This window comes from Rhinatrema bivittatum, chromosome 5 (genome assembly GCF_901001135.1).
Source record: "Rhinatrema bivittatum chromosome 5, aRhiBiv1.1, whole genome shotgun sequence".
Taxonomy (NCBI): domain Eukaryota; kingdom Metazoa; phylum Chordata; class Amphibia; order Gymnophiona; family Rhinatrematidae; genus Rhinatrema; species Rhinatrema bivittatum.
In genome coordinates this window covers 12,914,046-12,936,798 of record NC_042619.1, presented here as the reverse complement: position 1 = coordinate 12,936,798, position 22,753 = coordinate 12,914,046, and the positions used below count along the sequence as shown (strand labels likewise).

General features: G+C 45.2%; 1 protein-coding gene across 6 annotated transcripts in view; it reads left to right on the top strand.

The window, feature by feature from the left end:
* Window positions 1-22,753, top strand: part of NUMA1 (nuclear mitotic apparatus protein 1) — a 503,280-nt gene that overhangs the window by 307,189 nt on the left and 173,338 nt on the right. For all 6 annotated transcript variants that reach the window (XM_029602025.1, XM_029602029.1, XM_029602028.1 and 3 more), the window contains exons 14-15: window positions 908-4,633; window positions 20,832-20,873. In XM_029602025.1, coding sequence (XP_029457885.1) covers window positions 908-4,633; window positions 20,832-20,873 — 3,768 coding nt within the window. The remainder of the gene's footprint in view (window positions 1-907; window positions 4,634-20,831; window positions 20,874-22,753) is intronic.

Here is a 22,753-nt window from a genome sequence, read left to right as displayed (position 1 = left end):
GAAAATTGGTTCTTACCTACTAATTTTCGTTCCTGTAATACCACAGATCAGTCCAGAGGTCCACCCCTTTCTTCAGATACCAAAAGACTGTCTTGCTCAGAATTTGGCTGCACTTTTTCAGGAAGCTCCTTTTTGCAGATATGATTCCTGGAGCACTTGTTAGCAGTTGGTTTGGTTTGGGGTTTTTTTCCAGAGTGAAGTGGTAGTCCGGGTTTGGTTGTTTGTTACCCTTCGTTCCTTGGTTTTTTGTTCTGTTAGCATGGGCTTTGGTACTGGACAATACTGAGGGACTGCAGGTGGCACTCTAGTATATATGGCAATGCCCAAAGTTTTTGCTCTCTCACTCCATCTGCAGGTAGGGATACACAACCCACTTCTCTGGACTGCTCTGTGGTATTACAGGAACAAAAATTAGCAGGTAAGAATCAATTTTCATTTGTTTTATTATCACAAGAAAATAATTCATAACATTCGCTTTAGGGACTTTCATTTTCAGTTTTTATTTTATTTTTCCTGGAATTGTCAGTGTTAAAACAAAATAGAAATTGGTGAAAAATGACTTGTACAGATTTTTTTCTCTTGCGTGTATAGCAAAATCATTTTTCCACTTTTTTGTGTTCTAACCTAATTCCTAGGCAAAGGAAAAAAAAAAGAAAAACTGATAGTGAAGGTCCCTGCATATGCTGTAGACAGCAAATTTTAGCACCAAAAATCACATAACATTCTACAAGTGATTGTCAAAGCAAATGCTATAAGTTCATCCAAAATTCAGCCAAGCAACTATTCAAAGCTAAATTTCTGTTTAGTATTGTGTAGGCTCATTTGCTGTTGCAAAGTTACTTCTCTAAAATAAAAATATTTCAAAAACAATAAAAACTTAAAACATTGTGATTTCTCTTTTGCCCAGCTTGAATCTTTAAAACAAGAAGTTGCTGAACTCACTGCCAAAGTGACAGAGCTGCAAGCGAGGATTCATCAGCTAGAAAGGGAGAAAAACCACCTTCAAAAGGAGTCAAACTCCGAAAAGAGCAAGTTTGAAGCTGAGAAATGCCAGCTTACAGATCTTATCACAGACTTACGGACTTCACTCTCACAGATAAACATACAAAAAGAAAAGCTAGAACAAGATGCCCAAGTGCAGGAAAAGCATTTAACTGCTCAGATAAGCACCTTGAACCTTGAAATTTCCAAGCTGAATGACTTCCTTGTACAAAAGAACAAAGAGTTGGAGAGCCTGCATCACCAGGTGGAAGAGGAGAGAACCCAAAAAGGGCAGTTGGTCAACCACCATCATAAGCAAGAACAGTCTGCCAGGGAGACTATACAGGATCTAAGCCTTCAAGTGAGCAATCTTGATAAGGCTTTAAAGCAGAAGGATGGAAAATTAGGTGACCTCAATCAGGAGATAAAAAGCAAGGATCAGCAGATAGAAGCATTGACAGAACGCCACAAAAAAACTGCCAGTGAAAAAGAGTCTGCTCTGACCCGATATGAAGAATATAAGAAGGAAAAAGAAAGCAAAATGAGCTCTCTGACCCAGCAGGTCCTAAATTTGGAACAAGTCCAAGAAACCTTACAAGTGGCCACAGAAGAGCTGAAGAGAGAAAAGGCAGAATTAACCCAGAAGGTTCAAGAGTTGGATGCTACAATACTTGACCTAATTGCTAAATGCCAGAACCTTGAGTCTGAGAATGATACACAGATGAAATGCCACTCAAAAACAGTTGATTCCTTAAATACACAACTCCAGGAATTAAAAGTGCATCTGAATGAACATCAGCAGAAACTGGTTGACCAGGACACAATGACTGAAGAAAATGCCCGACTGAAAGATCAACTTTTCTCAATGGAAGAAACCCTCAAGAACCTTCAGGAGCTCTTGGAGAATGAGAAGAAGAGATATTCAGAAAGCCTTGAAGGAGGAGATAGAAAGGTAGTCGAGCTGGCTCAAGAAGTGCAGAATTTAACAAAACACAAAAATCAAATTTTACAAGAGCTCAGCAAGGAAAAAGCTAACGTTAAAAAGACTGAAGCTCTGCAGAAGCAGCTTGAGACTGGGCATCACGAGAAATTGGAGATATTGCAACATGAGATCTCTCAACTATCTGCCACAATTACACAGAAAGAAGGCGAGCAAGAGAAACTAGCTGGTGAGGTAGCTTCATGGCGCAAACAATGTGAAGATGCTCAGCATAGCAAGACCCAGAGTTGTTCACAGACGGAAGAAACCATCAGAACACTGAAAGAAGCCCATGGACAGGTGCTACAGCAACTGCAAGCAGAACAAGCCAAGGTGGCCAAAATTGATGTGCGCACGAAGGAGGCAAGTTTAGAACAGAAGGAGAGAGTGTCACTTCTGCAAGCTGATCTTTCCAGTGCTCTTGCTTTAGTTAAGGAGAAGGAGTCTGAAGAGAAAAGGCTCCTTGATCTTACTGAATCTATGGAAAAGAAACTGGAATTGGCTCACCAAGAGGAAGCTAAACATATTTCTCAGTTAGAGACAGAGTTAAGTAAGGTGACAGAAGATCTCAATATCACTAGCAGAGAGCTTGCTGAAGAAAGACTCAAGAAAACAGAGTTAGAAGCCACAGTGAAGCATCTTGGAGAAAAGAAATCTGAAAAGGTTGCTAATCTGGAATGCAACTTATCAAAAACAATGTCATCAGTAAAAGAAAAGGAGCTGGAAGCAGAGAAACTGAGCAAAGAGCTTCAAGAGATGCAGAAGAGATTAAAAGAGGTACAACAAAATTATGATCAAGAATTGGCCCTCAAAAATAAAAAGATCCAGCAGCTGATGGAAGACAACAAACAAACAAAGGCAGATCTTGCAGCAGAGAAATTAACCAAGGCTGAGGTGCAGAAGTCAGGGAATGAGCATGAAGAAAATATCCATGCCCTGCAGAATGAGTTGTCCCAGTCTCTTGAATTGTTAAAGCAGAAGGAAGAGGAACTAGACAAGCTGCATGTGGAAAGTACCTCAAAGCAAGAGGAGATGAAAGTTCAGCAGCAGACTATTTGTCAACTACAAGAAAATGTGGCAGCCATAGAAGGGCTTAAGGAACAAATAACCAAACAGAATAATGAAATAGAAGGTTACTCAGAAACTATAAATGCAGGAGAAGCCAAAATAAATGGATTGAAGTCTATGCTGCTGGACAAAGAGAGAGAAATTAAACATCTAGAGCAAAAGATCCATCATGGAGCGCAAGAGATAATATCTGTGCAAGACCTCCATCGGGAAAAAGTCAGAGAGATCAAAACACTTCATTCCAAAATAGGAGAATTGGAGCAGAAGTGTAAAGAGCAATACAAGGCCATTACCAGCTTGCAAAAGGAAACAGACAAAGCTAAACTGGTTGCTTCAGAAAAGACCTTGGCTTCAGATCGCCACCAAGAGAGTCTTCACGCCCTTGAAACAAAAGTCCTTCAGAATAAGGAGAAGACCTCAGAATTAGAAAAAAAGCTTGGGGATTCCAGATCAATCCAATCTGAGCAAAAGAACACCATAGAGACCCTGAAGAGAGAACTGATGGAGAAGGGAAAAGAATTAGAGTGCAGTAAAAGAACTGTTGCTGCAGTAGGAGAAGAGTTATCATCTATGCGAGCTCAGGCTTTGGAAAAGGATAAGTCATCAGGTAGCTGGAAAGAACAATTGACTGTTTACCAGCAAGAAATAGATAAAAAGAACCGTGTGATTAGTAAATTGGAGCAAGAAGTGTCCAACTTACACTTGAAGGTTGCAGAGAGAGACAGGGAGCGTGGAGACCTTACACTTTTTGTTGCTAGAGAATCTGAAAAAAATAAAGCCCTGGAAGAGAAAATGAAAATGTTTCAGGCAGAAGTGGCCAGCTCTGCATCACAGGCAATGGAGAAAAGTTGGGCAACAGAGATGCTAAAAACTGAAGTGCAGAATTTCCAAGAAGAAACTGCCAAGCAGAGGATGACCATTGACGAATTGAAAAAGGAACTCAACTCTCAAAAGGAGCTGAAGGCAAATTTCCATCAAGAAATTAAGGTTTGGCAAGAGAAATGTGCCAAGAAAGAAGAGCTGGCATCTTCTGTTCAACAAGAGCTTACGAATGCCCAGGCTTTGATTAGAGAGCTAATGGTAGTAAAAAGCCTTCACCAGGAACAGCAGGCAGACCGAGCCTTGTTGGAAAGCAAGCACAAAAAGGAGCTAGAACAACGGCAGAAGGTAGAAGAGAGTTTGCAAAGTGAGCTTGACAGAGCCAAGTCAGATCTAGGGGAACTCCAGTCCTTGAAGGAGAGATGCTCCCAGCAGGAGGACCTGATGAAAGGTCTGCAGGCTACCAATGCTAATTATCACACGCAAGTAGCTGAGCTAAAAGAAGCCAACATCAGACTCGTAAGAGATAACGAGGGTCTCTGTGAGGAGAGCAGCCAAGGCACAAAGAAGTTTGAAGCTGAATTGACCAAGTCCAAGGAGATGCATGCCCATGAACTAGAGGTGCTCAAGTCAGAGCACATGAAACTGATTTCTGACCGCAAGGGGGAGCTAGAGGATATGACTAGAAAACTAGAAACCATAACGAATAAATATGAGAATGCCAAAGTAAAAGTTATTGAAGAAAGGCAGAAATTCCAGGAAGACAAACACAAACTCGTGTCACAGGTATTGGCTTTTATCTCACCTACTTTTATATACTTCTGTTTTCATGGAACTTGAAAGAGGAAGAGAAAAGAGAGAGAAAAAATGCTAGAAAGTACCAGTCACTAGAGCAGCTCAATTTTTATTTCTCACATAAAACCTGGAATTTTTAGTCTTGTATCATTAAGCAGAGCAAATTAACTAGTTGGAAAGGCTATATACTTTGAATGCTGGGGGTGGGGAGATGGATAAAATCGGCAGTCTTTGCTCTTGCAACCTTGCTGGAAAGGCTAGCAATGTCCTCTTCCTCTCCCGACTCTGTCCCATCTTCAGAACCAGCCACCTCCTTGTGGCTCCATGGCTGCAATTGCCATAACCCGCTCTTCCCTGCCTCTGTGCCCTCCAACAGTAGTGCTCCCTGGCCTGCACAACACGTATGACCTGCCGCTAGTTCCAGGGCTCCGTCTTGGAGCTGCCTTTTTTTTTTTCCTTATAGCGCACTCTAGCATCTACTTGCTTAGATCCTGTAGACATCTATGTCTGAGCAACCACTCCAAGCCCCATGCTGCCTTCGCTGGCTTTACTGCCATGATCCAACTTACTACAGCACAGAGTATTGCCACGAAGGGAGCCAGACAAATGGACACGACCAGTACGGTACATATGGCATTTTCTTGAAGAAAAAGTGCCTAAAAATTCCTGAAACACTTTGTTAGGCAATGAAGATGAAATGCTTTATGTAAATATTTTTGTATTTACATGGCGCTCTGCCTAGGGCTCCTTAGAGGAGTACAGTAACAAAGTGTCGCAGAACTTAAGGCAGGCAACGGTGAATTTAAAGCTTGGTACATGGGTATCTGAAGGATCAAGTCAAAAAACTATGCAGTCGCTGTAAATCAACCAGTTAATAAATCTACTGTGAAACAGTGACTAGGTTAATTCCTTGGAGGCTAGAATGCTGCTGCTATTTTCACTGATTTTGGAGTAAGTGGGGAAGCGGATGTTCTGATGCCTATGTTTTGTATCCCTTGAAATGTGCATGTATGTGTCATTTTGGAAAATGTAATAGAAGCAAATTTCTAACAATTAAGATATTGGGGAAAATCCAGAGGAATTGAGGCCTTGTTTAAGTGCTTTTAAAATTCAGCTGCAAGAATATTGATTTTGATTTTCAAAAGGTTGCTAGCAGTCGTATTGCTTAGCTTTCTGCCTGCTTTTAGACCTTGCACTTTACATATGATCTACCTGTTACATAAAGCCTTGTAGGGAATATTTCTGTATGGAAAAATTTGTAATGGCTCCTTGGCATCTCATCCAGAGATGGCTAGATTTGTATTAAGTGTGAAGCATTTGCAACCTCTGGTTAGGGAGCTGCTCTCCAGCTGTAATCTTAATCTGGTTTTGAAGGCATTGGGAACTGTGCCATTTGAACACCTCTTCTATATATTCTGATTCTCCCATCTTACTACTTAGACTTATGCATTAGTATACAAACATTTCAAAGTGTGTTTTTTGTTTGTATTTTCATTCTGCTTTTTAATTGATAGGGATAAATTGGAATCTTTTAGCTCAGGTGATTGTTTTAATTATAGGCACTTGGACTACTTTTCTTATTATTGGAACCTCTCTGTTGGGATTCTCTAACTCTAATGCTTCATTAGTATCCTTTGAAGATACCTCCCTCTGAACCATGCGCTTCTAAGCGATTGTCGGCTTTCCCCTTTGTTCTAGTTAAAAAGCTGCTCTATCTCCTTTTTAAAGGTTAGCGCCAGCAGTCTGGTTCCACCCTGGTTAAGGTGGAGCCCATCCCTTCAGAAAAAGACCCCCCCCCCCCCTTTCCCCAAAAGGTTCCCCAGTTCCTTACAAAACTGAATCCCTCTTCTTTGCACCATCGTCTCATCAATGTATTGAGACTCCAGAGCTCTGCCTGCCTGTTGGGGACCTGTGTATGAAACAGGGAGCATTTCAGAGAATGCTATCCTGGAGGTTCTGCATTTCAGCTTTCTACCTAAGAGCCTAAATTTGGTTTCTAGAACCTCCTTCCCATATTTTCCTATGTCATTGGTGCCCACATGTGCAATGACAGCCGGCTCCTCCCCAGCACGGTCTAAAATCCAATGTAGGTTATACATGAGGTCCGCCATCTTCGCACCAGGTAGGCATATTACCAGGCGATCCTCACGCCCACCAGCCGCCCAGCTGTCTACGTTCCTAATAATTCAAATCACCAACTATGATGACCGACCTAACCCTTCCCTCCTGGGCAGTAGCCCCGGGGGAGACATTATCGGTGTGAGAGAACAATGCACCACCTGGAGAGCAGGTCCTTGCTACATGATCATTCCCTGCTGCACCAGGTTGATGCTCTCCCTCCTCCAAGGCAGCACCAGGGCTGCCAGACTGTAGTTGGGACTTGGCTACTATGTCCCTAAAGGTCTCATCTATTTACCTCTCTGTCTGCCTCAGGTCCTCCAGGTCTGCCACTCTAGCATCCAGAGATCAGACTCATTCTCTGAGAGACAGGAGTTCTTACATAAGATGCACACATACAATTTCTCACCAGCGGGTAAAAAAAATCAAGCATGTGACACTCTATGCAAAAGACTTTAGTTTCCACTCTTGCTGCTGGACTGCTGCCTTCATTTTATTTATTTACGATTTTTATATACCGATGTTCATTTCAAAAAGAGATATCACATCGGTTTACAATAAGGTACAATAGGTAATTCACTATCCCCTAAAAGGGCTTACAATCTAAAATTTTTGTACCTGAGGCTAGGAGATTACAAAAATAAAATCATCAAAATCAAAGTTCTTAACAATTAAGCAAAAGGTATAACAAGGAGCATATTAAACAAATAACACAAAGGGATGCACAAAGATCAGCACTGGTGGGTAGCCCTCCCCATCACAAGCGTCTGCTGGCTTGGCGCCTTTCAAACTGCCCAGATCCGTTTGCAATGATGTCAGGGGAGGGGGCGGGTTTCTGAATCATGGCTTTCCCCACAGAAATCTCTCCTCATCTTAAATTTGTTCAGTTTTAGGTTGCAATGGGAACAGGAATGCATACAAATTAGGGTCCTTTAAATGTATTGATGTATTGGTAGTGACCTACAAGGGAATGATCAAACTCTTGATAAGGTGTGGGGAATTTCAGAGTTTTAAAAGGCTGATTTAAAAATTTTTTTTAATTTTTGTTTTTATATATATATAATTTATTTTTTTTTAAGTGTGAAAGTGACATCTACCTATAAATTAAAGGATGAGTAAGAGGTTTCTGGGATAGGGTGGCATGGTTGGGAAATACAAACATACAAACTTCTGTTTGTTGCCTGCCTTTCTGACTACCTATTTAAAACCAAACACATTAAAAAAAAAATATAGCCCAATAGTTTACTTCTCCCCAATACTTAGAAGTTTTAAACATTTCTCCAAGCAGGACTTAATGATTCTTTCTAGCCATCAGCAAGGTGATCCTCTCCTCTCAGCACTCCCACTGGATTGCCGGAGGATAAGAAGCAATTGCAGCGCCCCTTTGGTATATCAGGGGTTGTCTCCAGGGTTCCAGGCGACTTCATCCCTACAGAGGGTCGACCTTTCAGAGGACTTGGCCTTTCGGTAGGTCTCAGTCCTTTCGTCCCAGACCTCAAGAGAGGTGTGGACTCGGGTGGCTGACCTTCCCAAGCTTCCCATTGAAGGTTTGCTGACCCAACTTCGGGAACAAGAGTTAGGGGGACGCTTCTCTCTCTTTTATCAGAGGTGGGTCGAGATCACGTTGGAGCTGATGTGAGAAGGATATGCACTGGAATTTTGCAGTGTTCCTCGGGTCATGTTCATGGGGTCTCCTTACCACTTCCCACTGAAGAAGCAAGCAATTGAGTCTACACTTCAAAGTCTCCTCAAACTGAGGGCTGTGCTTTCAGTGCCCACGTTTCAAGAAAGTATGGGGCGCTATTCCATTTATTTTGTTGTGCCCAAGAAAGGATGGTTCCTTTCGTCCCATCCTGGATCTCAAAAGGATCAATGGTCATTTGAAGGTGACTCATTTTCACATGGAAACCTTATGCTCTGTGATAATAGCAGTGCAGTTGGGGGAATTTCTGATCGCCCTGGATCTGTCTGAGGCCTATCTTCATATTCCCATCCTTTTGGAACACCGTGCCATTATCAGTTTTGGGCGCTGCCCTTTGGTCTAGCTACTGCCCCTGTAACTTTTTCCAAGGTTATGGTGGTTGTAGCAGTGACCTTGAGAAGAGAAGGGATCCTGGTGCACCCATACTTGGACGACTGGCTGATTTGAGCCAAGTCTGAGTAAGAGAGCCCACCTGATGATGCACAAGGCAATCTCATTGTTGCAGGAGCTCAGTTGGGTGGTGAACCTGGCCAAGAGCAGTCTCTAGCCATCCCAGTCGTTTGAGTATCTGGAGGTTCAGTTAGACACGGGACAGGACAAGGTTTTCCTGCTGGAAGTTTGAATTCAGAAATTGATCACCAACTGATGCACCTGAGAACACTATACGCTTGACAGTGTGGTCCTCTCTACAGGTGCTCACTTGATGGCAGCAACCCTGGAAGTGGTGCCGTGGGTAAGGGTACACATGTGTCCTCTTCAGCACTCGCTACTGTCTTGTTGGAACACACAGTCTCAAGACTATTCGGTTCGTCTCCACTTGCCCATGGAATTCTGCTCTTGCCTCCAGTGGTGGTTGCAGGAGTCTCATCTGAGAAAAGGAGTTTCCTTGTCCTCCCCGAATTGGTTGGTATTTACGACAGATGTGAGTCTCCAGGTTTGGGGAGCTCACTGTCAGGAACTGACGGCCTAATGGCTTTGGCATGCCGAGGAGTCCCACTGGAACATCAATCAACTGGAAGCCCGGATGTTCCAGTTGGCATGCATGCGGTTCAGCCACAGGTTGCAGATCAAGCGGTCCGCGTAATGTCTGACAACGTGACGACAGTGGCCTACATCAATCGCCAGGGAGGAACCAAGAGCCAGCAAGTGTTGCAGGAAATAGACAAACTTTTGGAATGGGCAGAAGTCATCTACAGATGATCTTGGCCTTTCATATTGCAGGAAAAAACGACTTAAGAGTGGTCTTTCTCAGCAGAAAAAGTCTGGACCCAGGAGAAATGGGTGTTGTCCGCTGAGGCGTTTCAGATTGTGGATCGCTGGTGCCTTCCATTCCTAGACCTGCTGACGACTTTTCGCAATGTGAAAAGTTCCTCGATTCTACAGTCGGAGGAAATTTGTGGTCTCTGAGCATAGATGCTTTCATACAGGTCTGGCCGGAAGACAGATTGCTTTATGCCTTTCCTCCATGGCCATTGCTGGGTAGGATGATTCGCAAAATCGAAGGCCACAGGGGCTAGTACTCCTGGTGGCCCCGAATTGGCCCAAGCGTCCGTGGTATGCAGATTTGCAAAGACACCTGGTGAAGACCCCTCTTTGGCTTCCGCTGTGCCGAGATCTGTTACATAAGGCCCGGTTCTTCACAAGGATCCAACCCGGTTCTGTCTTATGGTTTGGCCTTTGAGAGGGCTTGCCTGTTTAAGCGTGGGTATTCTTCCACGATGATTTCCACCTTACTCCACACTCTGAAGTTCTCGACTTCCTTAGCCTATGTGCGGGTTTGGAGAGTATTTGAGGCTTGGCGTGAGGAGCATGGTGTTCTTTCTCATTCAGTTAAGATCCTGCTCATTCTGGATTTTTTGCAGGATGGGGTGAATAAAGGATTGGCCCTTAATTCCTTGAAGGTGCAGGTTGCAGCTCTTGCCTATTTCAGGAGGTCCGGTGAACGGTGATTCCTTATTTATTTAACATTTTTATATACCGCAATTCATGTAGCAAAGTTACATATTTCGGTTTACATTAAAACAATAACAAGCATATAAGAATGCAATTACATTACAACAGGGGAGTATACTAAGATAAGAGGGGAAAAAGTCTGATGGATGTTAAAATGAGGAAATGAGTAGTTTGTTTTTAATCAAATGCTTGTTCGAATAGCCAAGTTTTTAGTCTCTTTTTGAAAGTATTCAGGCATTGTTCTTGCCTTAGTTCTGGTGGTATAGAATTCCATTCTGTGGGGCCTGCTGTGGATAAAGCTCTTTTGTTTAGCGATGATTTGATTGGTGGAGCGAAGAAAGAGTTTCTATATGCTGTTCTTACCGGTCTGGATGGTATGTGCAGTTGAAACGGTATATTTAGGTTTAGAGGAATGAGGTTGTGTATGGATCTGTGTATGATAGTTAATACTTTGTAGGTGATTCTATATTTAATTGGGAGCCAGTGTAGATTTTTCAATACAGGTGTGATATGTTCTCTTTTTTTGGTCTTGGAAAGAATTCTTGCTGATGCATTTTGGAGCATTTGTAAGGGTTTAATGGTATTGGACAGAAGGCCAAGTAGAAGAGAATTGCAGTAGTCGATTTTTGAGAAGATAATTGCCTGAAGAACTGTACGATAGTCTTGGAAACGGAGGAGTGGTCTAATCCGTTTTAGGGTTTGTAGTTTAAAGAAACCTTCTTTTGTGGTATTATTAATGAATTTTTTTAGATTTAATTGTTTGTCTATGATGACTCCAAGATTTCGGACTTGAGTTGAAAAGGATGATTGATTGTTATAGTTGGACATCGTAGGTTTGTCATCTTGTGTTATCAAAAGAATTTCCGTCTTGTTGGTATTGAGAATTAGATTAAGGCTCATTAGAAGGTTGTTGATGGATTTGAGGCATTTATTCCAGAATTCTAGGGTATTTTGTAGAGAAATTGTGATTGGAAGAAAAATTTGCACATCTGCATAGATGTAGTATGTTAGTTTTAGCTCAGAGAGGAGCTGGCAGAGCGGAAGAAGATAAATATTGAAAAGGGTGGGGGATAGGGAAGAACCTTGGGGAACTCCTAGAGATGCGCAGACTGGGTGTGATTCATAATTGTTGATTTTGACTTTGTAGAATCTTATTATGTAAGAAAGATTTGAACCAGTTAAGGACTGTGCCTTTGATTCCGATGTCGGTTAGTCTGTCCATGAGAATTGCGTGGTTTACTGTATCGAACGCGGCTGATAGATCAAGGAGGATCTTGTTGGCCCTTCCTGATGTAGTCTGTTTTTTGAAGGGAGTGAAGGATCTTAGGCCTCCCTTGAGGTTACCAATCCCCTTGGTGCTGGATTTCTTGGTAGGCCCTACATTCCGACTGCTTCGTAGCCTTTCCTTGCGGTTGTTGACCTTGAAGGCATTGTTTCTAGTGGCTGTATATTCTGCGCGTCGAATTTCTAAGCTGCAGGCCTTGTCTTGCCGGGAGCCCTGACTCCAGGGGCTTTACAGCTGCATATTGTTTCCTCTTTATAACAACATTGGCTCAGAAGTCACGAATGGTCAACTCATAGGACCAAAGGAACATGAGATGCCAAAAAAAACCAAAAGAGGTGAAGCAGTGAGATCGGCGGCAGCAGCAGAGGCTCTGTGCAGGGCTGAGGAGCAGGTAAGTATTTGTTTTCCTGCTGAGAGGCAGGCCGAATTGCCTGCCTTCATCGGGGGTGAGTACTGAATTTCATCCCCGGGACAGCGGCGAGTACGATCGCAGTGGCTGAGTCCTGACCGCCCTAACATGCCGGCTCCCACACAGTACAGGAAACTTTGCTGCAGCTGCGGTCTGAAGCAAACTCGCCTCAATGCAGCTGTGAATATTCCTCGGGGGAGGGAGGCAGGACCTTGGCGGGACCCCCGGAGCAGCGAGAAGGTGCAGGTGGCTGGGTCGGCTCCAGGGGGGTCAGAGGAGCCAGCGACCATTTTGGCAGCGCATGCAGAAGTGCAGGCTGCCATTTCTGAGCCCCTGGATTTCCCTCCCACGCTTTTTCCTGTGGGAAAGGACACTGCTGGTGGCAGTGGACAGGGTGAGACTTGTGAGGGAGCCGATCACTTTTCTTCCTCCTCTGACCTGGAGGCCTTTTACACAGATTTCGTGCTTCTCCTTCATAAGGCTTATTTAGCCAGGAAGAAATTAGGGGCGAAGAGGTCCTTACCTAGGAAGTCCTGGATGGACAAAAAGGCTAGAGGGCCTGTGGAGTCAGGAGGGATCCTGCGGATGCTGGGACTCTGGCGAACCCCTGAGGAGGGTGATTCATCAAATAGCCTGGATGATTAGTGCTACCGGACAAGGATCTTTTTAGTGCCCTGGGAGATCTGAGGCAGAACCTGAACCAGGATCCATTGGATGTTTGGGGGATCCAGACGCTCAGGATGCGGTTCCGGTCACGGAAGGAGATGACCCGCGGGTGGTCCAGCTGTTCCGGAGAGAGGAACTGGGTTGTTTGATTCCCCAGGTTCTGAAGGAGCTCTGCATTAAAGCCATCGAGGAAGACTAGGATAAGGAAGGCGTGAACTCGCACCTGAAGGGTGAAACAGGTGAAGAAGTTGGTGGATCGGGAGTAGGAATCTCCTGAGGCAGGCCTGAAGATCGCAAGAGCTATGGGAAAATATATATCCTTTGCCGGAACAGACCTTGGAGTCATGGAGAATTCCCTAGGTGGATGCAGCTGTCAGCAATTACTAAGAAGACTACCATCCCAGTAATGGGAGCAGCAGCTCTCAAGGATCTCCGATAGGAAGCTGGTGATCCCGCTCAAGTAGCTTTTTGAAGTCTTAGCTTTGACCCTTCGTGCAGTGGTGTGTGGAAGTCTAATGCAGAGAGTCTGTTTGTTCTAGGTGCAGAAGGCACATGACAAGCATTTAGGAATGACATCTGATCTGGCGCAGGCAGCCCATTTAGAGGTGGGGGTGGCCTGTGTGGCCGATGCTGGCATGACATGTCCAGACTTCTGCCAGGAGTATGGTCTCTGCGGTGGCGGCGCAAAGACTTTTGCAGCTGCAAAATTGGTCAGTGAACTTGTGGTCTAAGGCCCATTTGTCGAAGCTCCTTTTCGAGGAGGCCTTGGAGCAGCTCGTGAAGCAGTTGGGAGAGTCAAAAGACAATTAGTTACCTGAAGACAGGAAGGATCCTAGGAAGTCCTTTCCACTGTGAGTTCATCTTTGAGAGGCTAGGAGATTTTGATCAGTAAGAGCCCCTGCACAGACATTGCAGAAAAAAAGTTTGGGCAGACAGCAGTCCTTTCGGAATCCGTGCAGAACCCCCGAGGGACAGTGGTTCCCCGGGGGGAGCGGAAGTAAGGAAGCTATCAGAGGTGATGGTAGTAGTTGCGATGGCACTCAAGGAGGAGAGTGTTTTAGTCCCACCCATACCTGGACAATTGGCTGATATGAGCAAAGCTGGAGGTAGAGTGTGGTTGCTCAGTCTAGAAGGTACTCCAGCTTCTGGGGTCGTTGGGCTGGGTAACAAACCTTTCAAAGAGTCATCTTAAGCTGACTCAAACCTTGGAGTATCTGAGTGCTCGCTTCGTTATCTGGCTGAGGAAGGTGAGAAAGGTGTTCCTGACCTTGGAGAGAGTCCTCAGTTGCAGAATCAGGTTCTTCGCTTGCTGAGCCTGTCAGTGCCCAAGATCTGGGATTACCTGCAGGTCCTGGGGTCCATGGCTTCTACACTGGATTTAGTGCCAGGGGCCTTTGCTCACATGTGTCCTCTACAGGGGGCGCCGCTGTCAGAGGAATTTCAGCTCCCTTTACGGTTGCCAGAGGACGCCAGGTCCAGTCTTTCGTGGTGGCTATCTCGGCAAGATCTGGAAATAACCAACTGGGTACTGGTAACCACGGATGCCAGCCTCTCTGGATGGGGGGGGCAGTTTGTCAAGGAAAATTGACCCAGGGTCACTGGTTGTCAGAGGAGGAGGCTTGGTCGATCAGTTGACTGGAAACCAGGGCACTGCGCAAGGCCTTGTTGGCATTTCTTCTCGGTATGGACAAGTTCAGTGCAAGTATTCTTGGACAATGCAACGAGAGTAGCTTACATCAATTGTCAAGGTGGAATGAAGAGTCTAGTGGCACAGGAGATGTTCGTGTGGGTGGAGCAACCTCTGGTGAGACTAGCTGCTTCTCATGTATCCGAAGTGGACAACATGCAGACGGACTTCCTCAGCAGACAGCGTCTGGATCTGGGGAAGTGGGAGTTGGTGGAAGCCTTCGCCTTGCTGCAAGCAAGGTAGGGAAAACCAGTGATAGACCTCATAGCGATTCCAGCAAAAGCGAAAAGAGATTGCTTTTTCAGTCGCAGATGGGAGGTCAGATCGGAGGGCATCGCTCTCGTGCAACCATGACCAACACACATCTTGCAGTACATGTTTCCTCTGTGGCTGCTCATAGGATGGGCGCTGTGGCGCATCGAAATTCATCCGGGCAGAGTGATTCTAGTGGCACTCGAGTGGCCGCGTCAGCTGTGGTTTGCAGACCACCTGCGTCTGGCGGTAGACGGCCTCGTTTGCTTGGATCATCTCTCAGGGTTACTTTGACAGGGACCCGTATTTTCAGATCAGGAGGATCACTTCTGTCTTGTGGCTTAGCTTTTGAGAGGCCTCAGGCGATGAGACCTTCCACGTCAATGGCCTAAGTCAGGGTGTGGAGAGTTTTCGAATCCTGGTGTTTGCTGAATGGAATGCAGCCCTTAACGGTGGACATCCCACAGATCTTGGCCTTCCTGCAGAGCGGGTTGTCTTAAAGAGTTAGTGTATAATTCCCTTCGGGTCCAGGTAGCAGCTTTGGGTTCCCTGCATGGTAGGATTCAGGGAAGACCGTTGGCATCTCATCAGGATGTTTCTCGTTTCCAGAAAGGGGCAAACCATCTGCGTCCTCCGGTGTGGAAGATCTGTCAGACGTGGAATTTGAATTTGGTTCTTCGGGTGCTGTGTGGACCCCCTTTTTAGCCAATGTGGAGAGCGTCGATGAAGGATTTAACCCTGAAGACTATTTTTCCTGGTGGCCATCTGTTCGGCTAGGCGAATTTCTGAGCTGCAAGCATTGTTGTGTAGGGACCCTTTTCTGTGTTTTTCGGACAATATGGTTTCTTTATGCACAGTTCCTTCCTTTTCGCCGAAGGTAGTGTCCTCTTTTCACCTTATACAGGTGGTCGAGCTTCCAGCTTTTCCGAACTTGACAGCCGATTCTTCTATAGCTAGGGAACTTCACTTATTGGAAGTGCGTCATATCCTTTTGTGATATCTCAAGGTGATGAATACCTTTTGGAGATCTGATCATCTGTTTGTCCTGTTCAATGGAGCAAAGAAGGGAAATAAGACTTCCAAGGGCACTATTGCTCGCTGGTTAAAAGAGACGATAGCTTTGGCTTACATCTGTAAGGGCTAGCCAGTGCTGGAGGGTTTGCGAGCATATTCCACTAGGGCACAGGTGACCTCATGGCAGAGGGTCAACTGCTTTCTCTGCAGGAGATCTGTCGTGCGGTGACATGGTCGTCTCTTCACGCTTTTACCAAACATTACCACTTAGATATGCAGGCTCCAGTGGAAGCGACGTTTGGGGAGAGTATTGTGCGGGTCTTTCGGGTTCCCGCCCAGAATAGAGGGGCTTGGGTACATCCCACGTGTCTGGACTGATCCAGGGTACGAACTGGAAAGGAAACGTATTTATTTATTTTATTTATTTAGAGCTTTTCTATGCCGGCATTCATGATACAATCATATGCTGGTTTACAGGTAACAGGGGGTGCAAAAAACCTTGAAACTTTAACAAGTGGAAAGGAAGCAAAAAAGTTACAATAAAACAGGGTTGCTGGAACTGGGGAAGGAAGGAGACAATAGAAGAAGTATTTTTACAGAAGAAATTATTTACATTGTGCAAAAAAGTATCTTAAAGTTTATTAGTGACTCATTTAGACTCGGGAAAGGCTTGTTTAAATAACCAAGTCTTAAGTCTTTTTCTGAAAGTTAATAAGCATGGTTCCAGTCTGAGATCAGGTGGTAAGGTGTTCCAAAGAGAGGGTCCCGCTGTAGAAAAGGCCCAATCTCTGAGTGGTAGATGGTGTGTGGCCTTGGTTGGGGGAACTAGTAGGGAACCTTTGTAGGCTTCCCTGATCGGTCTGGATGACGTGTGTAGTCTGAGGGGGATTTGGAGGTTAAGCGGGGCTTGGGTATGAATGGATTTATGGATGATGGTGAAGGACTTGTGAAGAATTCTAAAATGTATCGGTAGCCAGTGTAAATTTTTGAGAATGGGAGAGATGTGGTCTCTTCTTCTGGAATTTGTCAGGATTCTGGCTGCTGCATTCTGGAGTATCTGAAGGGGTTTGATGGATGAGGACGGGAGACCTAGCAAGATAGAGTTGCAATAATCTATCTTGGAGAATATTACGGCTTGTAGGACTGTTCCTAAGTCTTGAAAGTGAAGGAGAGGTTTCATTCTTTTTAGTACCTGCAGCTTATAGAAGCAGTTCTTGGTAGTGTTGTTAATGAATGATTTTAGATTCAGGCGGTTGTCTATTACCACTCCTAGGTCTCTTGCTTGGGTAACAATGGTGTTAGCTGGAGCACTTTGTGGGAAGTTGCTGTTTTCTGGAGAGATAAGGAGTTCCGTTTTTGCTGAGTTTAGTATCAGGTTTAAGTTTGCGAGGAGTAGGTTGATCTCCCGGTGGCAGTTTTCCCAGTGTTTGAGAGTTTTAGTGATAGGTTCTTTGGGGATCAGGATTTGCACGTCGTCGGCATAAAGGAAATGTTTTAGTTGAAGGTTAGTTAACAGTTGGCATAGAGGAAGAAGGTAAATGTTAAAGTTGGGGACAGGGAGGAACCTTGAGGGACTCCTAGTGAGGAATTGGGGGGGGGGGTTCTTTATTTTTGATTCTAACTTTATAACCTCTGTTACAGAAGAATGTTTTGAACCATGTGTAGGCAGTGCCTGTTATTCCAATGTCAGATAGGCGGTTGAGGAGGATGGCATGATTTACAGTGTCGAAAGCCGCCGAAAGGTCCAGGAGGATTAGTAAGAATGATTGTCCTTTGTCTAAGCCCATGAGGAGTTGGTCTGTTAGCGATAAGAGTAGGGTTTCAGTGCTTAGCGCCTTGCGGAAACCATATTGGGTGGGGTACAGTATTTTGTGGTCTTCGAGGTAATCAGAGAGTTGCGAATTGACAAGTTTTTCCATAATCTTGGCTACAAAAGGATGCTTGGAAATTGGGCGGAAGTTGTTTGGATTCTTGGGATCCAAATCTGGTTTCTTTAGGAGAGGTTTAAGCGAAGCAAGTTTTAGGGCGTCGGGGAAGATTCCCTGTGTTAAGGAGCAGTTTATGATGTCCGCTAGTGGTTTGGAGATGGTGTCAGGTATTAGCAGAAGAAGTTTCGACGGGATTTGGTCGAAAGGATGGGAGGAAGGTTTCATTTTCTTTAGTAGAGATTGGATCTCTAAGGCGGTGGTAGGTTCGAACGAATCCAGCGAGGTTCTTTTGTTGAGGAGGTGGTAGGAGCTAGTCTTGAGAGGTGGGGCTAGGGGGCAAGAGGGTTAAGAGATTGGTGATTTTGCTTTGAAAGAATAGAGCCAGTTCATCGGCTTTGGATTGTGCTTGTTCGTTAGGGATAGGCGGTGTCTTAGGTTGTGTTAGTTCGGATACGTAGGCGAAGAGGACTTTTGCGTCAAAGGCAAGGTCATGAATCTTGTAGGTGTAGAAATCCCTTTTTGACCTTAAGGAAGAGTTCCTGTAGTGGTGGAGGGTGGATTTGTAGGCGGATAGTGTGCTGGGGCAGGGGTTTTTTCGCCATTTGTTTTCTTTCTTTCTGAGGTTTTGTTTGAGTTTTGTTGGTCATTGGTGAACCATGGTTGTCTTTGTGGAGTTGGGGTTGAGTTTTTTTGTTGATAGTGGACATAATTTATTTGCTATTTCCTCTGTGATATTGCTCCAAGATGATATGGCTGAATTGGGATCTGAAAGGTTTAAGTGTGGAAGTTCTTTAGCCAGGTGGTTACTGAGGTCCAAGGAGGAGCAGGATCTTCTGTAGGGAAATGACGATTGAGGGGGGTGAGAGTTGCAGGCTTCAGTTATTGAGAAGGTAGCGGAAATAAGTGAGTGATCCGAACAAGGGACGGGTGTGCATACAGGGGGGGAATGAGTGAGTGATGCCGGAGTTTATGAAAATAAGGTCCAGGGTGTGGCCAGCTTTGTGGGTGGGCTTAATGATCTGTTGGAAGCCCATGGCTGTAAGTGTGGAGAATAAAGCTTCGCAGTTGGTTGTGAGTGTGGTGTTGTCGACATGGAGGTTGAAATCTCCTAGGATTAAGGCGGGGGAGTCCAAATTTGTGTTTTGCAATTATTTCTACGATGGGGGAGGCATCTGAGTCGAGAAGTCCTGGTGGGGCGTAAACTAGGAGGATTTGGAGTTGGTCTGTTTTGAAGAGGCCAATTTCTAATTTTGAATCAGATTTTGCTGGGAGTTGGGAGACTCTCAGCGCTTTTTTGGTTGCTAGAAGGATGCCCCCACCTCTTTTCTTTAGTCGGGGGAGGGAGAAGAAGTCATAAATCTGAGTAGGAAGTTGATTTATTAGTGCTATATCTGTTGGTTTGAGCCAGGTTTCTGTTATGGTGCAGATGTCCGGTTTTGAGTCGTTAAGGATCAGAGTTTTCTTCGTGATGGATTGAGCGTTGAATAGTGTCAGGGAGAATAATGCGAGACCTAGGAGTTGGGTAAGGGGTGAGATCAAGATTGGAATGAGGGTTTTGGAGGAGCGTGGTTGATATTGCATTGTTGCTTTTCCTGTGTTGAGGAAACCTTGATGAAGAATAGGGATTGGGAATCCCGTTAGCATTATGATGGGTTGAGTGCTGGAGGAGGCTGGATGAATGAATGCTGGATGAGTGCTAGGGACGGCTAGATGATTGCTGGGGGAGGCTGGAAGACTGCTGGATGATTGCTGGGGGAGGCGGGAAGAGTGCTGGGGGAGGCGGAAAGAGTGCTGGAAGATTGCTGGAGGAGGCGGGAAGAGTGCTGGAGGGTGGTGGAAGAATGTTGGCGGGGGGTCGCGTGTAGCAGTGCTGAGGCGAGGCTGCTAATCAGTGGGGAGCCTCTGTCCTGATTCTTGGGGCATACTAAGGGGCAGGCCCCTTTGGTCGCACTCCTTTGGACGCGCGACACCGCCGGGATGTGCCTGGGTTTAAAGGGGGCCGTAGCCACCCTCTGATAGGCCCGATGCCTGTTTGGGGGCGTGGCTCACTCACCGCGTGGCGTCCTGGGCCTGGTTGGTTTCTTTTTTCCCTGTTCGCCTCCCGTCTCGCCCATCGAAGGTAGGTGAGCAGGTTCTCGCCCCGCGAGAACCTGCTCACCTACCTTCGATGGGTAGCAGCCGGGCACGGGTGGGCGTTGAAATGGACGCCGCTGGGATGCGCTTGGGTTTAAAGGGGGCCGTAGCCGCCCTCTGATAGGCCTGATGCCTGTTTGGGGGCGCGGCTCACTCACCGCGTGGCGTCCTGGATGGTTTCTTTTTCCCCCGTCTCGCCCTGCACGGCTCACCTATCGAAGGTAGGTGAGCCTTAGCAGGGGCGAGGTAGCAGCCGGGCACGGGTGGGGCTGAAATGGACGCCACTGGGATGCGCCTGGGTTTAAAGGGGACCGTAGCCACCCTCTGATAGGCCCGATGCCTGTTTGGGGGCGTGGCTCACTCAACACGTGGTGTCCTGGGCCTGGATTGTTTCTTTTTTTTTCTTTTTTTCCTTCTGTAGTAGGAAATGTGGTTCTTACCTGGATAATTCTTGTTCCTGAAGTACCACTGATCAGTCCAAAGACCCATCCCATTTTGACAAGTCTTCCTCACTTCTGGTTATGGCTAAGCTGATTGAGTTGCCATTTGATATGATCAGAGTAATGAAAACTGTACATAGTTTGGTATATATTTGTGTTAAGTCAAGGAGGCCTAGTTTGCAGGGGGGCTCCAACTTTGTCTCTGTTCGCCCAAGGTTTATTGGGGTTTGTTAAGGTTGACATCTTGGCTTGGGTACAGATCAATACTGAGGGCCTGCAGGCGGCACTCTCGGTTATGTAGCAGTACCTCAAAGTTTTGTTCTCTGCCTCCCTCTACTGGTAGGGATGCATAAACCCAATCGTCTGGACTGATCTGTGGTACTTCAGGAACGAAAATTAGCAGGTAAGAACCAATTTTCCTGTAATTCTAGTCCACTTTGCCACCCATTCCCAGTATTTAAGATGAGCGATAATTAACAGTTAGATCTTTACTATTCTTCCGTGGGCTAGTTGCAAATAAGGATGTTAATCTGAATGGCCACCTCATTGATGTTTTGTGCTCACTGTTTTTGTTTGTTTGTTTTGCTTCCTCTGTCATTTAGGTTGAACAGCTAGAGCTACTACAGAAGGAGCATGCTAAACAGGTAACAAACCAGTGGTGCTCACTGCTAAAGAGGTGAAAGTGCATGCAGCTAGCCCAGCCACATAATGGTACCAGTGCATTTCAAACTCAGCTGTCATTTTTTTCTGTGAACTGTTTGCCATAGAAACTGTGTGTGTCAAGAGAACTGGATTTAATGCTGACTTGGTGTAACCCAGTGCATTATGAGTGTACATGCATAGGTCTGTCCACTGCATTGTATTCCAAACAGTAGTTTCTCTCACAAGAAGCTGGCTCAACTCTCTCTGCCCTTCCCCAAACATCCCAAACCACCAGAGTCTCCATGTTGGTACACAGATTGACACTGTGATTTCCATTCTTCTGGTGGATTTCACTGCAGACCTTTTTAGTTACTGTTCTGGTTGACCATGCCTATCTTTACAAAACACTTTTGTTTGCCTCCAATTTCTCTATAATGACAAGGGTCCAAGGTCTGCACTCTGCCATGCCCATGTAGTGCACCATTTGGGGCCTTTGTATGCCCTCATATATCAAGTTAATGAAATGCATTTGTACCTTCTTTGAAGGAAAGAGCTACTGATTTGCTATTTCTTTTCACATTCTTAAAACCCAGTAGATTCTGCTGCTGCTCTACCGCACACACATCTCTAAGGACTTCACTTTAATTACTCTCAGAGACAGTTAAGCTCTGGAATTCATTGCCAGAGGATGTGGTTACAGCAGTTAGTGTAACTGGGTTTAAAAAAGGTTTGGATAAGCTCCTAGAGGAAAAATCCATAAGCTGCTATAAATTAATAAGCAATAGTAGCTTGAGATCTGTTTAATGTATGGGTACTTGCCAGGTTCTTGTGACTTGGCTTGGCCACTGTTGGAAACAGGATGCTGAGTTTGATGGACCCTTGGTCTGACCCAGTATGGCATGTTCTTATGTTCTTTTAGTGCTAGCTACACTTGTCCAAATTGAATGACTTGTTTACTCGCATTCCTGGGTGTTTGGTGGTGCATGGCACACATTATTTCTCTAATGAACCTTTCTGAACATGACTGTAAACTGTGTCTACTGTACATGGCGCTGGCTGTACAGCTATTTATATAAGACGACATTCCAGTGTAATACTTAGTTCCCTGTATGTACCCAGATCAGTCCAGACTGCTGGTTTATGCCTCCCTTCCAGCAGATGGAGACAGAGAAAAACTCGAAGGGCACCGCCTCTTAGTCTGGTGTGCCACCGAGCTATGATTATTAGAAGCTTATTTTCTGATTTACTTCATTTTAGCTGGACTCCTTGCGTACCTATGGCCAAGAAGAGAATGCTGCATCTTCTGGACCATGTACTCTACAGCTTTTTGTTTATCTAACTGTTAAGGTGTTACTAAGTGAGAAGTACTTGACTTTGTATTCCTCAAAGCAGCTAGGGAAGGCTTCTTACAGTACTCATATCTGTTTACAGTAAACAGGGTGCTCAGGTTAGAAGTATTTTATTGGTATGCAAAATAAAGGCAATATCCAGAAGTAGAAATAAATGACTGACCTCATAGTCACTGTCTGAACTCCTTCCGTTCTCTGCCTGCACATTAGCTGCTTATATAGAGATTTTTTTTCTTTGTTTACCAGCTTCCTCTTACCTCAGCAGGTCATGACAGCTGAATCTGTTTCCCACTATTGCCCCGACATGAGTATCTTTCCTGTTCCACGGGCTCTCTCTTCTTTCTGAGTTTCAGCCTTACCTAAGGTTTTGGCATCGTGGGTCCCTTTTGCCTGGTTGTTAGTTCTACCCGCTGACAGTTTCTTGAGCAACACAGCTACAGTTCTGCACATACACAATATGTCTGCTAGAGCTCTCTCTCACTCTGCAGATATACACTAGTCAGCCTGATGTACTCCTCTGCCAAGAACTCTAT